Source organism: Xenopus laevis, chromosome 6L (assembly GCF_017654675.1).
Source record: "Xenopus laevis strain J_2021 chromosome 6L, Xenopus_laevis_v10.1, whole genome shotgun sequence".
Lineage (NCBI taxonomy): Eukaryota > Metazoa > Chordata > Amphibia > Anura > Pipidae > Xenopus > Xenopus laevis.
Genome location: NC_054381.1, coordinates 39,451,001 through 39,472,145, shown reverse-complemented (window position 1 = coordinate 39,472,145; position 21,145 = coordinate 39,451,001). Strand labels below are relative to the sequence as shown.

General features: G+C 37.6%; 1 protein-coding gene across 2 annotated transcripts in view; it reads left to right on the top strand.

The window, feature by feature from the left end:
- The window catches only part of tmem196.L (transmembrane protein 196 L homeolog), a 28,727-nt gene extending 8,334 nt beyond the window's left edge, over positions 1 to 20,393 (top strand). For both annotated transcript variants that reach the window (XM_041565961.1, XM_018267374.2), the window contains exons 2-4: positions 13,956 to 14,012; positions 15,471 to 15,725; positions 19,801 to 20,393. In XM_041565961.1, coding sequence (XP_041421895.1) covers positions 13,956 to 14,012; positions 15,471 to 15,725; positions 19,801 to 19,857 — 369 coding nt within the window. In that variant the 3' untranslated portion in view covers positions 19,858 to 20,393. The remainder of the gene's footprint in view (positions 1 to 13,955; positions 14,013 to 15,470; positions 15,726 to 19,800) is intronic.
- The last annotated feature ends 752 nt before the right edge of the window (positions 20,394 to 21,145 follow it).

Sequence of the window (21,145 nt, the reverse complement as noted above, 5' to 3'; positions counted from 1 at the left end):
CTTGGCTTCCCTGGAGAAACAAACACATTGCCAATTGCACATTATTTAACAAAGTATATGATCAGAAACTTATCTTAAAATGCATGAGGTGTTAAATTGAGCATATTTGTTATTTTGCCTTATTTACTGTATGTTATACTGTAGGAAGGATGTTTGTTTTTTATGAATGCATTGTTCAGCAGAATGTTATGGTACCTCTGTAGTTTAAGGTATCTGTGCTGTTTAAACTCTGTTGTTTATTTGGGTTTCATATTCTGAGCACAGGTACATTTCACCTAATGCCTTCAGTTTTTCAGGTGAATGTGTTAGGTTTTTGTGTCTTATGTCTGCTTAAAACCTGATGGTTGTGCTTAAATAAAGTGGCAGAATGTGGCACCCATCAGTGAGTCCAGTCAGGGTGGTGATGATGGTTTGGTGTTAAAATTTGCCTATTGCCCTTAAGTTTTAAAGGGGTCCTTTGTATGTTATATGTAACTGTTGCCTTTTAAATATGGACTACAATGATGACATTGCTTCAGTGTCTCTTCAAACTGTTTTGGAGACAACCAAAATAAATACAGTGTTTTAAGATGTAAACAAAAGGTCATTATGTTAAGGCTTTGGCCTACAATAGCCCATTACTTTCTGGTAATTCGTTGGTCCAATGATACTGTACATGGGGCAATTTGTGAGAACTGCAATCTAGTTTTTGCTGTTAAAGGAAGTTGCCAGATTACAAGGAAAGGTGTTATTGTTAATGTCTATAGAAATATATATATATTCTGTATGCAAGAAGCATAAATAATGCTTTAGCTGGAGGAAATATGCAGGAGGCCTCCGCTGCTTGTCTAAGGATGAATACAGTGGATCAGTAAGGGACACATTTACTAAGGGTCGAAGTGAATTTTCGAATGAAAAACTTCGAATTTAGAAGTATTTTTTGGGTACTTCGACCATCGAATAGGCCAAATTCGACTTTGATTTGAATTGAAAATACTTTGAATATTCGACCATTCAAAAATCGAAGTACGGTCTCTTTAAAATACTTCGACTTCGATACTTTGCCATCTAATCCTGCCGATTTGCTATGTTAGCCTATGGGGGCCTCCTAGAACCCATAGCCAAAAAAAGTCGAAGTATTTTTTTTGAAAATCATTTGATCGATCGATTAAATCGTTTGAATCGTTCAATCAATCAAATCGTTCGAATCGTTCGATTCGAACGATTTCAACGAACGTTCGAACAATTTTACTTGAACTGAAAACGGCCAAAAAAATTAAAAAAGAAAAGTTCAACTATCGAATTTGGCCTATTTGATGGTTGAATTTCGAAGTTTTTTAACTTTGAAATTCGACCCTTGATAAATCTGCCGCTAAGGGGCAGATTTATCAAGGGTCGAATTTCGAGGTAAAAAATACTTCGAAATTCGACCATCGAACTAAAATACTTCAACTTCGAATATCGAAGTCGAAGGATTTTTCACCGAATTTGGTAATTGAATGATTGAAGTAAAATCAAACGATTAAATCACTCGAATCGAACGATTAGAACAATTTTAGCGTACAATCGAACGATTTTACTTCGATGTGTGAAGACTTAGAAAATGGTTGTAGAAGGTCCCCATAGGCTAACATAGCACTTCGGCAGGTTTAATTTGGCGAGGTATTGACTTTGACAGTACTTTCTTTTATCGAATATTCGAAATATTCAAACGAGTTTTACTTCGAATCCCTTACTTAAGTGTCAACATTTAAGACAGCGCTCACTGCGCTCACTGAAAGCCCCACCTACAGATCCGCCCTCCCCACCCCACAGATCCGCCCCCACCACACAGTAGGGTTCCCACATTTTAATAAAAAATAAAAAGATATTGGTGATCAGGGCCCCCCATAAAAAACATTTGTGGCCCTGGCCCCCCCATTAAAAAATATTGGTGGCTAGGACCCCACATATGAGAAAAAAAATTGTTGCCCAAAATTGGTGGCCAGCCCCCCCCCACACACACATTATAAGAAAATTGGTGGCCAGGGCCCCTTAAACGTCCATGATTTCCCAAAGTCAGCAGCTCTCAGAAAGATGGGGGGCCCGGCTAATCAAGTAAGTGTGGCGTGGCCGGGCCCCCCTTACCCTCGGGCCCCCTACAACTCTCCCCCCTGTCCCCCCCTGATGGCTGCCCTGCATGCACATGACACATACAGTGCAGAGTCGGACTGAGGTGTCTGGGGCCCATCGGGGCTGAACTCAAGGGCCCTCCTCTTGGTGTACCCTCCCCGCTCAGGCAAATGCTTCTTGCATCTGTTGGATTCCACATGTGAAAATTACCCTTAGCAATTCTGGTTAAAACCAACATTTTTTAAAGATATTTGCTACATGCAGCATTAACATGAGAGTCACGCAGTGATGTGTCCTCGCAGGTTTAACTATTTCAAGTTGCATGGCCTAACAAGAAATGCAACTATAGTCATAGTTAAGGATGATGAACACAAACACACACACACCTAAAACTATATAGATTAGCACAGGAATGGGAATGTTATAGAGCATTTCAATAGCTTGATTAGTGTTTCCCGATATGCATCCCCATCTGAAATTATAAATGACAGTACCCTATATCTTAATCTCCTTTTCAGTTTCCTTTTCTTTTTTGTGAACACTGCAGAAAACAACATGAATGATTCAAATCTGAGTAAAATACTGAAATTTAGACTCAAGAAAGACTGCATAAGGTCAAAGGGCTAAAAAAAAAAGAAGCAAAAACGCTGGCTATTCAGCGGAGAGTCAATGAATTTGGAAGGCCTCTTTTACATTAGAATGAGCATGGCCAAAAATATTTTTTTCTCACTCTTAGACAAAATAATCCTGTTTTTCCAGCATAAATAAATATCAATAGTGATGGGCGAATCTCTCCCGTTTCGCTGAAAAATTTATGAATTTTCCCAAAAATTCGCGAAGCGGCGAAAGATTCTTGAAATTCTAATGTTTTCACGAAAAAATAGAGCAATTCAAATGTTGTCACTAAAAAATAGAGCAATTCGAATGTTTTCACGAAAAAAAACGGGCATTTCCAATGATTTCACAAAAAAATTATGAAAATCGTCATCGGCGATTTTTTCTGCACTGGCAAAAGTACTGTGTTTTAGTGATGGGCGATTTTTTCCTGCTTTGCTTCGCCACGAAATTTCCCGCGAATTTTAGCTGCAATTTCGCGAATTTATTCAGTGGCTGTGAAACGTGGAAATTAGCCACAAATTTGCGCCTGGAGAATAAATTGAACCATCAATACTATGTTTGCTTCAGAAACACTACTATTGTTTATATACAGTAAATACGCTGCTGTGTAACAATGGGGCAGCCATTCAAGGAAGAAAAGGCTCAAGTTACACAGCAGATAGCAGATAAGATCTGTAGTACATAACGGTGTTATCTGTTATCCACTATTTAACCTGTGCCATTTAGCCTTTTTTCAATTTCCGCCATTGCTACACAGCAGCTTGTTTATATGAACTGTAGTAGTGTTCTGAAGCAAACAGATCAGTTTTACCAGTGCAGGGCAACAGTACATGATATTTTCATTACTTTAAATTTCATTTTTTTGGTGTTACTGTTCCTTTAAGAGAGGAGCTCATTATACAGAGTTTGTGAACTCAGATTGTAATGGAGTAAAAACAAACCATATGCCATTTAAACTGTTAAATGCCCATTCAATCTATATTTTGAAGAGCACTGTAAGCTGATTGCTTGGTTATCTCACTGAACCTCAGCTAATGCACACAGATCTACTTTTAGCATCTCTAACCATTAGAAAGGTATTCATGCTCTCTATTTTCCTTTATTTCTTCCTGTGTGTTTACTTCTTATATATCGTAGTAGCATGCCTCTGGAATCTATACCATGTACCAGAAATAGCATGCATAGCTCAATATATTTTCTGGCAGCAGGTGACCTAGTCACTGATGATAAATTATTGAAGCAAGATTGCTTAAAATATGTATGCCCATTAAATCAAGGTACAACAATGTCACATGTAGATCCAGTTGCATCCTGGGAAGAGATGTTTAAGCTGTTGTGCACGTAAACATTCTGTATAGGTTCTCCTATAATGCTGTGCATGGATCCAATTCAGATCCCCAGTGACAAACTCTGGTGTAAAGCTTAATGAAGCAACAAATACACCAATTATAAGGGAAAAAAACAATCATTAAAATATAGTCGCGTGCATGATGTCATTAGTGGAAGCACAAGGAGGCTGCGTGGCTTCTCAGCACAATATACAACATGGACAGTTTGTATATTCTTCCTGTGTTTGTATGGGCTTCCTAGGGGTGTTTCAGTTCTGACCACAGATCACAAACATGCTGGTAGGTTCAACGACTTTTAATGAAATTGCTGTATGCTTGTGTGTGTCTGTATGGAAAGGAGCCTGACATTGACAGATGGGAAAGATAAAGCATTCATTCTCTGGAAAGCTCTCTACAATATGTTAGTGCTCTATAAATAATAGTAAAAACATAAAACTCACTAAAAACTCCAATTAACTTTAAATACATTCCAGGGCTATTTTGAAACAACCGAAAGAAAGGGACATGTAAATATGTGAAGATGTAGAGTAATAGTTTACTTGGCAGACCCAAGGACGTGTCTGGTTTTCAAGTGAAATGTAATAGGGTAAAATGGTGAAGGTTTAATATAAATATGTAAGTAATGGTTAAAGGAAAACTATACCCCCCAAACAATGTAGGTCTCTATTAAAAGATACTGAGTAAAACAGCTCATGTGTAAAACCCTGCTTCATGTAAATTAACCATTATCATAATAATATACTTTTTTAGTAGTATGTGCCATTGGGTAATCATAAATAGAAAATTGCCATTTTAAAAAATAAGGGCCGCCCCCTGAGATCGTAAGATTCACTGTGTACACATACAAACCACATGTAAGGTCACATGAGCCAATTAACAGACAGCGTTCTGCCTTTTGCTTCAACACATCTTCCTGTTACAGTTAGTGTTGTAGTATTTCTGGTCAGGTGATCTCTGAGGCAGCACAGATAGAGTCACGAAATGGTGGTTCAAGGCAAGAGATGTAAAAGGGCAATATTTATGTAAATGTATATTCCAGTTTGGTAAGATTCTTTAATATGTCATTCAATTTGATATAAACTATCTGTTGCTTAAGTATTCATTTTGGGGGTATAGTTTTCCTTTAATACATATATTTAGGTTGACCACTAGGAGGAGCTAGAGGGTAACAAATGTAAGGGAAAGTCCCTAGTGGGTGGAGAATAGGAAGTTATAAGGGGGAAGGTTTCTGGAAGTGATTTTAGAGATGCTCATGGGAAGCAAGATGAGCAGAGGGCACTGCAGCAGTAGAGTCATCTCCTGGAAGAGGTACTGAGCCTAGGTAGTATGAGGCCTAGTGGTGTAATAATATGCTCTAAGGAGTGTAAGAGAGCATGGTAACTAGCATTAGCAGCTATGGCCCCCAACTAGAAGAGAGTGGGAAAAGTGTTCCCAGTGGGAATCCCACCAGCCAGGGCATAAGAGGAAAGGCTAGATCTGGATAGAGCCGACCAGGGCCGAGGAGGGTTCCCTGTGAGCATGTATCCCCTGGCAGTGTGCAGTTATGGGCAATGTTATGTAAAAGGCTGGGAGATTGAGCCCTGTGAATGTGCTGCTGTTCTACCGAGGGCCGCAACAAATAAAGATAACATGATTGAACTGCAGCTCTCTGTCTGGTGTGCTTCACTCAAGGGTTCTCCCACACATAAGGCAGTGGTACATCAAGGGTTAACAACATGGGCAATAGAGAGTTAGGCTCAATATCAGCTCAATAACTGAATTCCTCCTTCTGGATTTCAAAATCTGTGCAGGAGGATAGAAATGTTTATTTTATTCTCAATATCCACCTCATTCACTTCTTCACTGAATACACTTAAAAAACAAATGCAGCACAGAGAGGAAGTTGTGCTTATAGAGAACTCTTTATACATCATTGCTGTAAAATGATGATTCTGGGGTCAAATGATTGTCTAAACATTCCACAACTTGTAAATTATTAGCTATTTCTAATTTTGTTCGTTTAGCTCTGTTTAAATGTATGCCAGGAAAGAACGGCAAGGGGTTCAGTGCCTGACCTACTGGCTAGTAGGGGTTTGGTGCATTAGAGGCAATAATAACATTCAAGCCCCCACACCATGGACTAGGGTTCAGGAGGAATAACACTTCATTTACCCTGTTCCCCATTCTGTATAATTCCCTCAAATTCACTGGGCACAGGACAAGGGGCAGGATGAGGTAAGAGGGCCACATTGATACCATATTCCATTGACTTACAGGGGTTTACGGATGTACCAAATACACTATTTTGGATTCAGCGAACCCCCGAATCCTTTGTGAAAGATTGGACCGAATACTGAATCGAATCTGAACCCTTATTTGCATATGCAAATCAGTGAGGGGGAAGGAAAAAGAAAAAACATGTTTTATTTCCTTGTTTTGTGACAAAAAGTCACATGATTTAAAGGAATTGGATTCGGCTCGACCAGGCACAAAGATTTGGCCAAATCCAAATCCTGCGGAAAATGGCCAAATACCAAACCGAATCTTGGATTAGGTGCATCCCTAATTACAGTGAATAAGATGTTATGTTCTGGGTAGAATTCAGAAAATAAAGCGACATAAAGCAAAGGTACATTACAACCTTGTACATAAACACGGACACCTATTTTGACACAGGTGACATTGTGCCTTACTAACAACTGCCAATTTTAAGTAGTGGGTAATGCTGGAATTCTGTTGGAGAAAAAACTTTAAGGGTCAGATTTACAAAGCTTTTAACTGTGGAAACCTAAAGGATTCCCTTGTTCCCTGTTACTAAACTAAGAAAGTATTTAACAAAGTGTCAATTCTGAATGCGTCTGACTGCTTGTGCCGAACACTATTCTGTTCTACAGGGTCGCTGAGCTCTAACACCTGTTAAATCATTAATCCCTGAAAATTAACGATTTAGAGCTTGGTAACTGGGACATCACCGTTATTGTTTTCACTGAGCTGTTACAGCTCATTAAAATACAGATGCATAATGAATCTGCCACTATATGTCATGTTTTAGTTAGGGACTATTCACTGCAGCCTTGCAACTGTAGCACTGGTATGGGATCTTTTATCGGGAAAGCCATTATCCAGAAAACTCCGAAGTGCCATCTCCCATTGACTCCATTTTAATCAAATAAATTTAATTTTTTTTAAATGATTACCTTTTTCTCTGTAATGATAAAAGAGTACCTTGTACTTGATCCTAACATATAATTAATCCTTATTAGGGGTGAAACAAGCTATTGTGTTTAATTGATATTAAATGATGTTTTAGTAGACTTATGGTATGGAGATCCATATTATAGAAAGACCCCTTATCCGAGCATTTTCATAATGAGTTCAATACCTGTTGCATTTGTCAGCACATGTCTTATGAATAAAAATACCCTATGGCTCCACTCTTTAACAATAATCAATTATTTATTTACACAGTTAATATTTATTTTAAAGAATGGAATGTACTTACTTTCTACAGCATAAAAAAGGTGCACCATTTTTAGATCATATGTTGCCTCCTTTATGCACCTACAGGAATATCCTCTAGATATGTTTTACTTAATGCAGTCGTCTTTCATGGATTCCCTAATCATATAAAATTCTGCTGAGTCCCCACTATCAAGACTAATATCACACATAATTATAGGAATGCGACATTTTTATTCACTGCTCCATAAAGCAAGTGCTCTATTAGAATGAGGCCATTAGTATTTTAATGGGGCAATCAAATCCACCTCTATATTACAGTGTATCCTTGTGACCGAGAAGACCTGTTAGAATAAACTACTCCACACTCTCCCTAAAGAAGTACTGTACACACATGATGTGATGGCATTGTACTTAAAATGGATTTTCTGATCTTATTAGTTACAGGTAGGTTTCTGTTTACTGAAAGCACTTAAAACATTTGTAAGCATGCACTCCAAACAAATCAATGCTGAAGCACATTTGCCAGTGATTCATCAATATGTAAACAATTCATTGATTCCTGCTGATGTGCACTCAGCAGATAGTCAAAGGATGGAGAAAACATCTTTTTTTTTTAAAGGGTAATTGCATTTACTGAAACTCTTCTTCGCGACTTTCTGAAGGAAGAAAGAAAAAGAAAGAGAAAGAAAGAAAGATTGTTTTTGTAATAACAATGTTTACTCCAAGATGTTGTAATTACAATATGACAGGGTGATTTTAAAATAGGGCAGACAGGGCATTATAGGAGCCCAATTGAAAATAATAAATAGGAAATAATTAATAGAAATAATTAAAAGAAATAGGAAATAATTAAAAAAAATGTATCCCAGTTTTGTGTGCCTTGAACTGTTTTGGATTCCAGCCTGAGGTTCCATGATATCTATCTATGCTATATGATCCACAGTAAATGAATAGTATTGTATAGAACATAGGAATTTTCTACAGGAATGGGATCTGTTATACAGAATGGGGAGTGGGACCTGGGTTTTTTTTCAGATAACAGATCTTTCCATAATTTGGATCTTCATACTTTAAGTCTACTAGAAAATCAAACATTAAATAAACATATTAGGCTGGTTTTGCTGCCAATAAGGACTAATTAAATCTGGATCAAGTACATGGTATTGTTTAAATGGATAAAATGGAGTTTATGAAAGATGGCCTTTCCGTAATTCAGAACTTTCTGGATAATGGGTTTTTTGGATAACTGATCCTATACCTGTACTAGTACAAAAAGGACAGAAGCATGCATGCTCATGAGACATAGTAGCACATTTATTAAAACTTTAATGTGACTCTGACTTGCATTCCTTAATCTTAAAACATTATACAGAAAGCTCCAAATTACGGAAGGACATGTCTCACAGACTCCACTTTATCCAGATAATCCAAATTATTAGAAATGATTTCCTTTTTCTCTGTAATAATTAAACAGTACCTTGTACTTGATCCAGAGATTCTGTATAATCAATCCTTATTGGAAACAAAACCAGCCTATTGGGTTTTTTTAATGTTTACATGACTTTCTAGTAGACTTAAGGTATGAAGATCCAAACTACAAAGAGATCTGTTATCTGAAAAACGCCAGGTCCCAAGCAGTCTGGATAACAGATCTCATACCTGTACTTAAGACCGATGGAAATTATCAGCATTATTCCTGCTTTTTTTTTATTTAGAACTGTAGAAACAGTTCTGGAAAGATTTTTTTTAGGTGCCAACATCATGAGACTTCAGTTTAGAGGAGCTAATTCCTGTCTTTAGCTAAAGGAGTGTGTGGCTTCTGTGTTGTGATTGTCATCTAAGAATGACAGTGAGCGGCACACATTGTTGATACAGGAGTTACTCTCTGTGGTTCAGAATTAAATCACTATAGCACACAATAATGGGACTTGTTATCCAGACTGCGCTGAGTCTGGGGTTTTCAAGATAAGCGGTCTTTCTGCGATTTTGATTTCCATATCTCGAGTTTATTAAAAAATAATTGAAACATTATAAAACCCAATAGGATTTGTGTACCTCCAATACATATGAATTATATCTTAGTGGGAATCAAGCTACTGTTTCATTACTAAAGATTAAAAGTAAATAACTTTAAAAAACATGGATTATTTGATTAAAATGAAGTCTATTGGAGATGGCCTTGCCATAATTTGGAGTAATCTGGATAATGGATTTTTGGATAACAGATCCCATACCTTCATGGGGGGTGCTCTAATTATGCAAAAATCCTGTGCTCAGCTACTTTATCACCTCCATCCTGCGTCATGACGATACCCTGGTGCTTAGTTTATAAAGTCACTGGTAATTAGCTCTCTGTACTTTAGCTATCCAACTATACACTGCAGATTGTTTTATAAAATATACACTGGTCAGATGCTCAGGAGAAAGTGATAAATATTTCATGAGGAAGGCCAAGAACCTATTCAGTTAATTGAAATCATCATCACATCCCAAAAAAAAAACCAAAGTGAAGGCTCTGACCCAAATAATAATATCTGATTATCATATACCAATGGCCTTAAATTTGACATATTCTATACATTGTCATGCTCAGCAGAGGCAGCCAAAGAGATACCAGTACAGAACTCTGCTGTGACTTTTGCTAAAGGCATAGGACCCGTTATCTGGAAACCAGTTATCCTGAAAGCTCAGAATTATGGAAAGACCATCCCCCATAGATTCCTTTTTATATAAATAATCCTCTTTTTCTGTGTAATAAAACAGTACCTTGTACTTGATCCAAGCAAAACCAGCCTATTGGGTTTATTTAATGTTTACATGATTTTCTAGTAGACTTAAAGGGGACCCGTCACCCAAAAAAATTATTCAGAATCCTATTTTATCACATTGGTCAAGCAAAATGAACTTTAATTACACTATATAAATTATTTGAATCTTGCTTCCTTCAGTCTGGGATTTCAAAATTATAGCAAGCAGGCAGGAGCCATTTTGTGGACACTGTTATTAAGGCAAGTCTTGTATCATCTCAGAATCTTGTTTGTGCACCAGAATGGGGTGACTGATGTCCATCCCCATGTCCTGGCTACACAATTAAATGGTTAAGAGAACGGGGGAATATGTGGAGAGCAGTGAAATCTAGGAAGTGCTGAATGGAAAGTGAAAGTAATTGTCTGCCCCGCCTCTATGCCCAGGGCATAGAGGAGTGGCAGGCAATATTTGATTGACAGCTGAGATTTTTAAATGAGCTTACAACAGCTATGAATGCTTTAATAAAAAATTGAAATTGGATTTTATGTTTAATTTGAAAAGGACTTTTATTATACAGATTTTTGTGTCTGGGTGACAGGTCCACTTTAAGGTATGAAGGAATTACAGAAATATCCATTATGCGGAAAACCCCAGGTCCCGAGCATTCTCCATAACAGGTCCCATACCTGTTCTAAAGTGGAGGAAAATTATTCGGTACTGTCTGACAGGTGTACTGTACATTTCAACAAAACAGTTACAAAGATGCACAGCTTCCATAACTGTGACAACCATTGCCCCTCCCCCCATGTTCCTTAAGAAAATAAAGGAAAAATAAAGGAAAGCAGCACAGTAATAGCCAGTGAATATAGAGTAAAGGTAGCTCAAAAAAAGATAAATTACACTGCATCGTGAAACATGGGCCAAAGCAGCATCCTAAAACATGGGCAAAATCATTGCAAGACCCATGCTTTAACAGAGTGAGACCATTTTTCACCTACAGCATTATAATATTCATCTTTTGTTTAATAGCAGAAACGAATAAATTAATAATATCACAGGTGTTAATAAAAGAGCCAATTTAAATAATGCAGAAACGATCCACAATTACAGAGATTTGCAATAGAATTTATTGCTGAAAGGACATATACACTAAAGGAAGCTGCCTGAGTCACTGCTAATGTATATCAAGAGCCAAAAATAAATGCAGAGTAACTGAAAAAATTCTGCTGGATATTCAAATATCAGTCTAATAAGAGAAGAATAAAACAATGAGTTTGCCTTCCATACAAAAATGAATATTCTTGCCTGGGAAAAGCTTGCAGCTTTACAAATCACAACTCTAAGGTGTGGGTGAGATTTGGGTTCAATTGTTTATTTGCTTTGTGGACAATAAGGGGCAGATTTATTAGGGGTTGACGTACAATTCTAATTCAAATTTTCAAATTTTTTTTTTTTGGTCAAAACTCTCAAATTTCAATTGTGACTTATCCAAACTCGATTTGAGTTTTAATTTGAATTTCAAGATTTATCATACTCTGGCCCTTTAAGAACTAAAATTTGACTTTTCGCCACCTTAAACCTGCCAAATTGCTGTATAAGTCAGTGGGAGAGGTCCAGGGATCAATTTGGTAATGTTTGCAGCCTTCCTGACATTCAAGTTTTTTCTAATTCTATTCAAATTCGATGCGAGTTTTTGGATCGATTTAATTTGTCCGAGCTGAGAAAATTATATTTTATTAATAAATTTCGATTGCTCAAATTTTGAATTTATGGGAGTTTATGAGCGTTTTAAAAAACTCACATGAGTTTCAAATTCGACCCTTGATAAATGTGCCTCTAAAAGTGTTTTGAGTGACATGCTGAAGCCCATTTATCAAAAGTCGAATTTCAAATTCATGTGAATTTTTTTTTTAATTTGAATATACTCACAATTCAACTGGGAGGTTATTTAAGAAAAAAATATGGATGTATTCGTATTCAATTTTGTGCGTATGTAGTTTTTCTCCCGAAAAAAAACCCTGAATGTCAGGAAGGCTATTAACATTTCCAAATGGCTCAACGGACCTCTGCCTTGTATATGAACTCGTGAAAATAGAAACACATTGGCACACGAGGCGATTTAATGCAGGGTTCTCCCCTTGCGCAAGGGGAGAACCCTGCATTAAATCGCCTCGTGTGCCAATGTGTTTCTATTTTCACTGATTGAGGGGAGAAGCCGTACTCCTGACACTGTGCACCGGACGTTATCTGTCTAGGATTCTGTAAGAGTGTGCGCTGTCTCATCTGTATTCTCATTGTATATGAACTCAGCAGGTTTTAGGTGGCGAATATTCGAATTAGGACTGTTTCCATGGTCAAGGTGTGATAAATCTCACATTAGAATTTACATTCGAATAGGGAATTAAAATTGGAATGTGTGAATTTTGAAACTATTTAACCCTTGATAAATCTGCCCCATAATAATACATTTTAAATAAACACTTCATGGGTAAATGTATCTTTATTTTATTTACTCATACTATTTGCATAGCTACTGTTTGTAGAGTTAAGCTAAATAGAATTTATATTTGTCACAGACAGACTTTGCTATCGTCATCAAAAAACTAGTGTTCTTATTTGCTGAAAGTAATGCATCTGGGGTAAGAATTTTATGAGCATGTTCACTTTATATCTATGCCCCCATTTAAGTCACTGAGGAACTCCTCATATTTTACAACAGGGGGTACTTTATTATAATACACAAGTTTCAGTGAGTCACGTGACCTAAATGACTATGCATCGATTATAACTGATCAGCTCCATTTATAAGGGTATAAGGATATTTATGGTATATAGTGGCTAATGTACCCCTACTGTAAAATATAAAGATATAAGTCACAGGGGTGTTATCTGACCATATTAAAGCACAAGATCACAGGCCGAATGTTTTTATACAGGTCATGTAACTCCTAGGTGGCTTCATATATCTTTACAAATTACAGTAGGTGGTACATAATTCATTATAATACACAAGGGCCATGAATATCCTGTAAATTATATGCTTATAATCGGTGCTCGGAGCTTAGTGATGTCATTTCTGTCACATGGAACTCATGGAAGTCATTGGCAACTTATAATATCCTTATATTTTACAAGAGGGGGTACTTTATTCACTATATAACAGATCATACAGTGCATAGTGATATCATTAGTTAAAATCAGTACTCAGTGATTTCATATCACATGACTAACTGAAACTTGCGTAAACCTTGTTGTAAAGTATTGTGATGTAAAAAGAAACTTGCCGTTCCATGACCTGTAAAAAAGCACTCAGCCTTTAGCACAAAAAGCCATGAAAACCCGGTAAATTATATCCTTATAAATAGTGCTTAGTGATGTCATGATCATATATTTATATTTCACTAGTATATTTCTGTCACATGACTTGAAATGTGTGTATTATAAAATAAATACATGTACCACCTGTTGTAGAATAAGGATATCACATGTTCCCTCCGAGTTCCATGACCTGTAGAAAAGCAGTGAGCCTGTGACCTTCTACTACCATCATATGGTCATGAAACTCCTCAGTGACTATATTATCCTTGAATTTTACAATAGGGGGTATATTATTCACTATATTTATTTACGAATAAGTGACATAATATTATTGATGTGTTGGTTGTGTATTATTCTGGCTAACTGCTTCCTTTTTATGCTTTTTTGCAGTTTCTTATTTGTGGAGTGTGTGGAATCTTTTGCGCCAAGAAGAAATCTGGACTCATTGTAAGTGTTCAAAGAATCTGCAGTTTGATTAAAAAGAGGCTTAAAGGAGAACTAAACCCTAAAAATTAATGTGGCTAAAATGCCATATTTTATATACAGAACGTATTGCACCAGCCTAAAGTTTTAGCTTCTCAATAGCAGCAATGATCCAGGACTTCAATCTTGTCACAGGGGGTCACCCTCTTGGAAAGTGTCAGCGACACCCACATGCAGCTGTTGAGAAGCTAAGCTTAGGGGTCGTCGCAAATGATCAAGCAGAAAATGAAGTTTGTCTGTAATATAAGCGTATTTTACTGGGCTGTTTATTAAATTCTGATGCTATTTGTACTTGTTTCTGTGCTGCCATGTAGTAATTATCTGTATTAATTTTTAATCAGCCTTATATTGTAACATTTCTATTCTATGTGTACTGTATATTGAGTCAGTCCCTAAGCTCAGTAAGTGACAGCAGCACAGAGCATGTGCAGTGAATCAGCAGAAAAGAAAAGGGAAGCTACTAGAGAATCTTTGCAAGCACACTGTTAAAGGGTTGTAGTTGCCTTGGGCTGGTACAACATTTCTAACCTATGTTTTTAGTTAAAGGAGACGAAAAGGTCTTTTTACTTTTGGGGTGCACTGATTAGGGGAAAACTGCACTGCTTCCAGCGAGCACCACTGAGTGATTGTCTTCTTTTTTCTCACGGCTGCGCATGCGCAGTAGCGTAAGAAACCCAACCTTTTACAAAAAGTTGCCTATTTCATTCTACTGCGCATGCATCTGCCCCTGGGAAATTTGAAGAAAGAAGAACCCTTTATGGCAGAATTGCATTGTGTGCAGTGTAAACAAGGAAACGTTCCAAATTTGACCTTTTCTTCATCGAGAGTTTGACCTTTAAAGCAGGCGTGGGTCCTACAGTATAGCACCTGATACCGCAAAAGGTTTTTGTTTGGGGGGTATAAGCTCTCTATCTTTGATATAGTTTACTGTACAGACACAGTTTTAGCCTTTAAGATTCCTTGTATAGCTGTATTTTTAAATGAATTTTTGTATCAGGAGCCTTGTTTCTTTTTACAAAAAGTCATAGGTGGTCACCAAGTTTTAAAAAGGGCTAGTGCTATTTTACTCTGCTGCATAAGTCAGCAACAAAACTAGAATATATTCTGCATAGAACAGAAAATGGGTTTTAGGTGACTCTTAGGGGTTATTTATCAAAGAGTGAAGTTAATAGTGAAGTTCCGCCTCTAGAGTGAAATTCCGCCACTCTCCATTCATTTCTATGGGATTTTTATAGGCGTATTTATCAAAGGGTGAACTTTCACTTTCACCCATTGATAAATCCGCCTTTCAAAATCCCATAGAAATGAATTGAGAGCTGCGGAATTTCACTCTAGTGGCGGAACTTCACTCTTTGATAAATTTACCCCATTATGAGAAGGGAATAAGAGAATATGACGCCTCTTTTTGTTTTGATTTTTCAGATGATTCTGTTTTCAGCCTGCTGTATCTGTGGCCTGATTGGAGGGATATTAAATATTCAGTTTCTACGTGCCCTAAACAAGAGATCATCATCCCTTTATTCCCTGTACCTTGCATCCATGTCGCTCGCGTGCATAGGAATCAGTGGCTGTACCATTTCCACATGGCTAACATGCCGCTTGGCCAGCTATGAACAAAGGAGAATGTTTTTGGAAAGGGAACATTCACTTCATCACTCTCATGAAATGACAGAAAAGGTAAGGCTTGGGGTCAAATGAAAGCTGCCAAAGACTGAGCAATTCCAAAACAAACAACTGCTACTTATGTCACTTTTAAATGTTTTCATTAGGTTTTTAAATGCTAACAATTTTGAATCGTGTAATTGCAAGTCTTTTAAATAAGAACCAATCGAGCTATTGTCAAAGGACTGCGGGAGGCATCAGTAAAGAACTGTCGGCAACTCCCCCACCATCAGTTACAGCACCACCAGACGTATTCAGAAAGGGACAAACCAAATGAAACTAAATCATGGCAGACAGAAAAATAACACACTTCACTCAGTGGAAAAAGACATGAGGACAAAGTATGACGGCAATACAAACATACAGTAGCTAGGGGAGAGAGACAGAAAGGGCCCTGGGACAAGCAGAGGGAAAGTTAAAGGCAGAACAAATAGAAAACTCAGAGGGATTTCAGACAACTACACAAGCAACTGCTTAATACACAAACAAATCTCAGTCACCAGAGGGAGGGTGCCAGGGGATAGAGAGAGAAATCGCTAATAGGTAAGGGAAACACACAACTGAAAGTACTTATGTACTGGGATAGTGAAAAATTATTCATAATCCAGAAACCTGGACAGACCTAGAGAGATAGAGATAAAGAGAACCAATTTGGTGTTTGAGAGATGGCATGATACTGAATTGATAATCAAATATGTAATTTGTAAAGTTTGCATTTTAATTACTTGGATTATTAGACTATACAGAACTTCTTGAAGGGTTGGTTCACCTTTAAGTCAACTTTTAATATGTTACAGAATGGCCCATTCTAAGCAACTTCAATTTGTCTTTATTATTTCTTTTTACATTTTTTAATTATTTTCCTTCTTCTTCTGACTATTTCCAGCTTTAAAATGGGGGGCCACTGACCCAATCTAAAATAAAATGCTCCGTAAGGCTATGAATTTATCGTTAGTGCTACTTTTTATTACGCATCTTTCTATTCAGGAGTCCAGTCCCTCATTCAAATAAATTCATGGGGTTATATTTATGAAAGAGTGAAGTTAAAGATTGCCACAGTGGGTGAAAGTGAATGTTCATCCTTTGATAAATACGCCTTTCAAAATCCCATAGAAATGAATGGAGAGTGGAGGAATTTCACTCTAGAGGACTGTGGCAATCTCTAACTTCATATTTAGGAAAATAAGATACTCGAGATTAAACCTTATTAAAAATTATCTTTTTAATGAATTAGAGGTCTGAAAATTTCAGATAAGTTTAAATTAATTTGTAAAGAAAGAAAAAGAACCCCTCCTCCACCAAAACTAAACTTTGTTTAAATGTTAAACAATGTTTGTACACAATAACAATGCATTCGATCTCACCCTTAAATTAATTGATTAATTGCCTTTCCAAATCCCATAGAAATGAATGGAGAGAGGAGGAATTTCACTCTAGTGGACTCTGGCGATCTCTAACTTCACACTTTGATAAATATTCCCCCATGGTTGCTAGGATAATTTGGAATCTTGCAACCAGATTGCTGAAATTGTAAACTGAATAAAAAGAAAACCACATATAATAAAAAATGAAAAGCAACTGATTTATAAACCAGCTGATAACCAGAAAGGAAGAACTTTTTTTTCAAGGGCTTTTTGTGCAGGAAGGAAATGACCTAATAATACACTTTGGGTATGTTGAACAGGTGGTAACTGGATACCTTCCCCATATAGTCTATGACATGGTGGAGCATGTATGCTAACAAGAGTAAATCCATCATGTTCATTCGTCTGATTACTCACTACAAGAATTCCGTCTCATGGGGATATTACTTGATGAATAAAAAATGGCAAACATAAAGTGGGACATTCACTAAGATTCGTAGTTGCGCCAGGCGTAACTTCGCCGCACTTCGCCAGGTGTAGTTTTGTCAGTGCTCCGCAAGTTCACTAAAATCCGAAGTTGCGCTCAGGGGTAGCGTAAGGTTGCGAAGTTGCGCTAGCGTTGATTCGCTAAGTGAAACGAAGTTACGCTACCGATGGTTAATTTGCATACGGCGCCAGATTCAAATTTCAATGGAGGAATATGTAGCAGCACTACAAATGCCTGGGAAACCTTCAAAACATCAAATAAAATTTTAATTTGCCCTACACATGTGCCCACTGTATAGTTGAGTTGCCATGAGTTAGGAAATGTAGGGGGAAGGAGGGGAGCCCCCAAAAAATTTTCGATCTTTTTCAGCCTATCACCCATAATATAGAAAAAATGCCAGCGTTTTTTGGGACTTAGAAAAAATTTTAACTTTTTTTGAAGCAATCCCTATCTACTCTATTGCACTTTGCCTGGCCTGAGGTGGCGAAGGAAGTCTAGCGTAAAAGGTAGCGTTCAGAACAATGTGAGCGTTAGTGAATTTGCGTCGTTACATCTGTTGCGCAAATTCGCCAGGCATAAGGGTGCGAAGTAACACTAGCGAATTTACGCCAGCATTCGTTAGTGAATTTGCGAAGTAACGAAAATGCCCAACGCTAGCGAATTGACGCTAGCGTTAGGTGCTTCGGCGCATAGTGAATTTTCCCCATAGTCCACTAAGTCATTTTGTACGTATTGTTTAAACAAACACATCCTTTGGTGTGAAGACTCTTTTCTTTCTTACTCCGCTTCCACTACCCTCTTCCTCCCATGCTTCACCCCTTTTCATAATCAGTGCCAAAGGGTAAAAAATTGAAAAAACTCTCATGTTTCATTCATCACAAAGCATTTACAGGTGCTTGTATTAAAAAAAAGTACATTTATGCTGCTCATTGTTATCATGAAGAAACACAATATATTTATGATGTAAGGCTATATAGTAAATTGAAGTGGCATCTTTACTCAGACAGTATATACTCAGCACTGTGGGCAGAGTATCCCCTCTATAGAACATGTAAAGTGGAACCCAGGTAGAACTATTTAGCTCCCAAGGCCTAAACACTGGCTCCCTCTCTGGGCGAAAATGCCACTGGGAACCAAGTCCCTCTAATACTTCTTAGTGGAGCCCAAAACTGCTCGGCTAAATAGTCCTGAGCTAACTAACTCTCCTAGAGAGACTTATGACAAGAGATAGCGGACCACTAGCTAAATCCTGCACTTACCTGAATTTCCACCTTTGACTCCCTTCCGTCTGTTGCAGTCTCTGGCAAGAAGCCCTAGAAACTTAGAGCTTATGACTTATCACATACTGTCACCTAGTGGCTAAATAGGGAATTCTAGGGGTCATAACCGATGCACTTCCAAATTGGCACGCACTCCGCGGAACCTCAGACAGCGGTGATTATTAAAAATCTTTATTGTCCGAACAACCCTAAATAACTGCTGTCTGGGGTTCATTGGAGTGCAATTTGGAAGTGCATCATTTCTGAGGTCTCCTCAAGGTGCGGGTTCCAGGCGCTGCACCCGGACCATAGACCTGAAGCGGTGAGTGCATTTGAATGTATCGGTATAAGCGACAGGTTCGGGGCAAGTGTACCCAGACCCACCCGGCCACAGGGTAGGTAGGGTAGCGAGCAGTGTAGCTTGCATATTGTTAACAGGCTTTTAGCTAATAGGGTTTGAGCGCGTCCAGATTGGTGTACGTTTGGGACTTAACTCTAGGGTTCATGCTATGACCCAGGAAGAGGAGCATTACTAGGGTTGCCACCTTTTTGGTTGCCCAACTCTGGGCAGGGGACGGGGTGGGTGACACCGCGGGTGGGTGACGTAGGGGCAGGGCCGATGACATCAGAGGTAGAACTGGTGACATGGAGATCAGCAATTGGCTGAACACCATACCATTAACTTCAATGTCCTGTCCAGATTTCCTAATTTGGAAATCTGGGCAGGCAGTTTTTACCCAGACAGCTCTTCCTAAAGTGGGCTGTCCGGGTAAAAACCAGACAGGTGGCAACCCTGAGCATTACTTCCCCCATAAACTAAGGGCCCTTCAGTGGTCAAACTTTAGGGGATTGAACAATAAATGGGGAGACTATTTTTCAGTCCCCTATAATGATTTATTGCCAGAATTTAATTTCTTTACTATTATGTACTGTACTTCTAACAATTCTAATATGAAATCTTTTTCTGTTTGTTTCATCAGGACACGGAAAATATTACCAATGGTGGAGGACAGCTTGCATTTAACGGGAGAGTTTAAAGAAAGATCTTCATCCATATCAACAGCAATGTTTAATATAGATCACTAGCATTAGAATCACCAAACAACAGATACCACTTAACTTCTTAGCATTTTAAGCTTAACAACTTCCAGGAAGTGTTGCTTAATAAAAAAAAAACGCCATTATTCCGTATTCCGATAACATTTAAGGACTTTAAAATTATGCACAAAATAATTTTTTAAAGAAAGCATGTTAGGCTAACATAACAAAGACCTGTATAGCCTTTATTGCAGTAAGCAAAGCAATGAGATTATAAAGGTTATATCATTCATTCTAAAGACATCATATGCTAAGAATGCTGTAGGAAACCAAACACTGTATAAATGTCAGAATACTGTATATATATCTTCAGGTTGGGAATGAAGTACTGTATATTTTGTAAAACAAGATAAGGATTGTTGCAATACTGATACAGATCACATTGTATTTCTCGATCTGCCGGATAAATATTTTTTGTTATTTATGCAATATAAAAAGAACAGATGCATTTTGTGTAAAAAATAAAATTGTTTTTCGAAAATGGATTAATCGTATTATAATTTGCCTAAAAAAACAGAAGTGGTGAATTTTTGTCATTTTTAATTTTTTAAATGACTGTTTGCTATTATGAAAATGAAAATTTAATATAAGCTTCCTCATACTGAAGTAGGAAACTTTCTAAATACAAAATCAATAAAAAATTATGCATTGTTTCTGAAATGATCAAGTTTATGTTCACTATTCCTCTCTCAGCATCTGTTTCTCTTCATTCTGTCTTCATGCAGCAGTTGGGTGTCAGATGAATGATCCAATATATCTTATAGGGGGGCTTCCTTTCCTAGCAGATGAATTAGAGTTCACTCAAATAACTGATTTCAGTACAAACAAAATCTAACAAAATTACTGCCTTTTGCACAAATTCTGCATGTAGAGAGACCAGATTTCTGATATAGTATAGTGAGCTCTCGTAGATCTTTTTAGGCAAAAGCAGCCTCCGCATAAGATATATTGGATCATTCATCTGACTCCCAACTCCTGAATGAAGACAGAATGAGGAGAAACAGATGCCGAGTGAGGAATTGTGAATATAAACTTAATTATTAAAGAAACGGTACAAAATTTTTAATTGATTGTGTTTAGAAAGTTTCTTACTTCAGTATGCTGAAGCCATTTGTACATTTTGCCCACTAACTTTTTAGTGCCGGAGGGGGTCGTGGGCGTCCACGTCGTGCCAGAGGGGGTCATGGGCGGTCCAGTTGCTAGTTGCGCTCTCTGCACTAGAAGAGC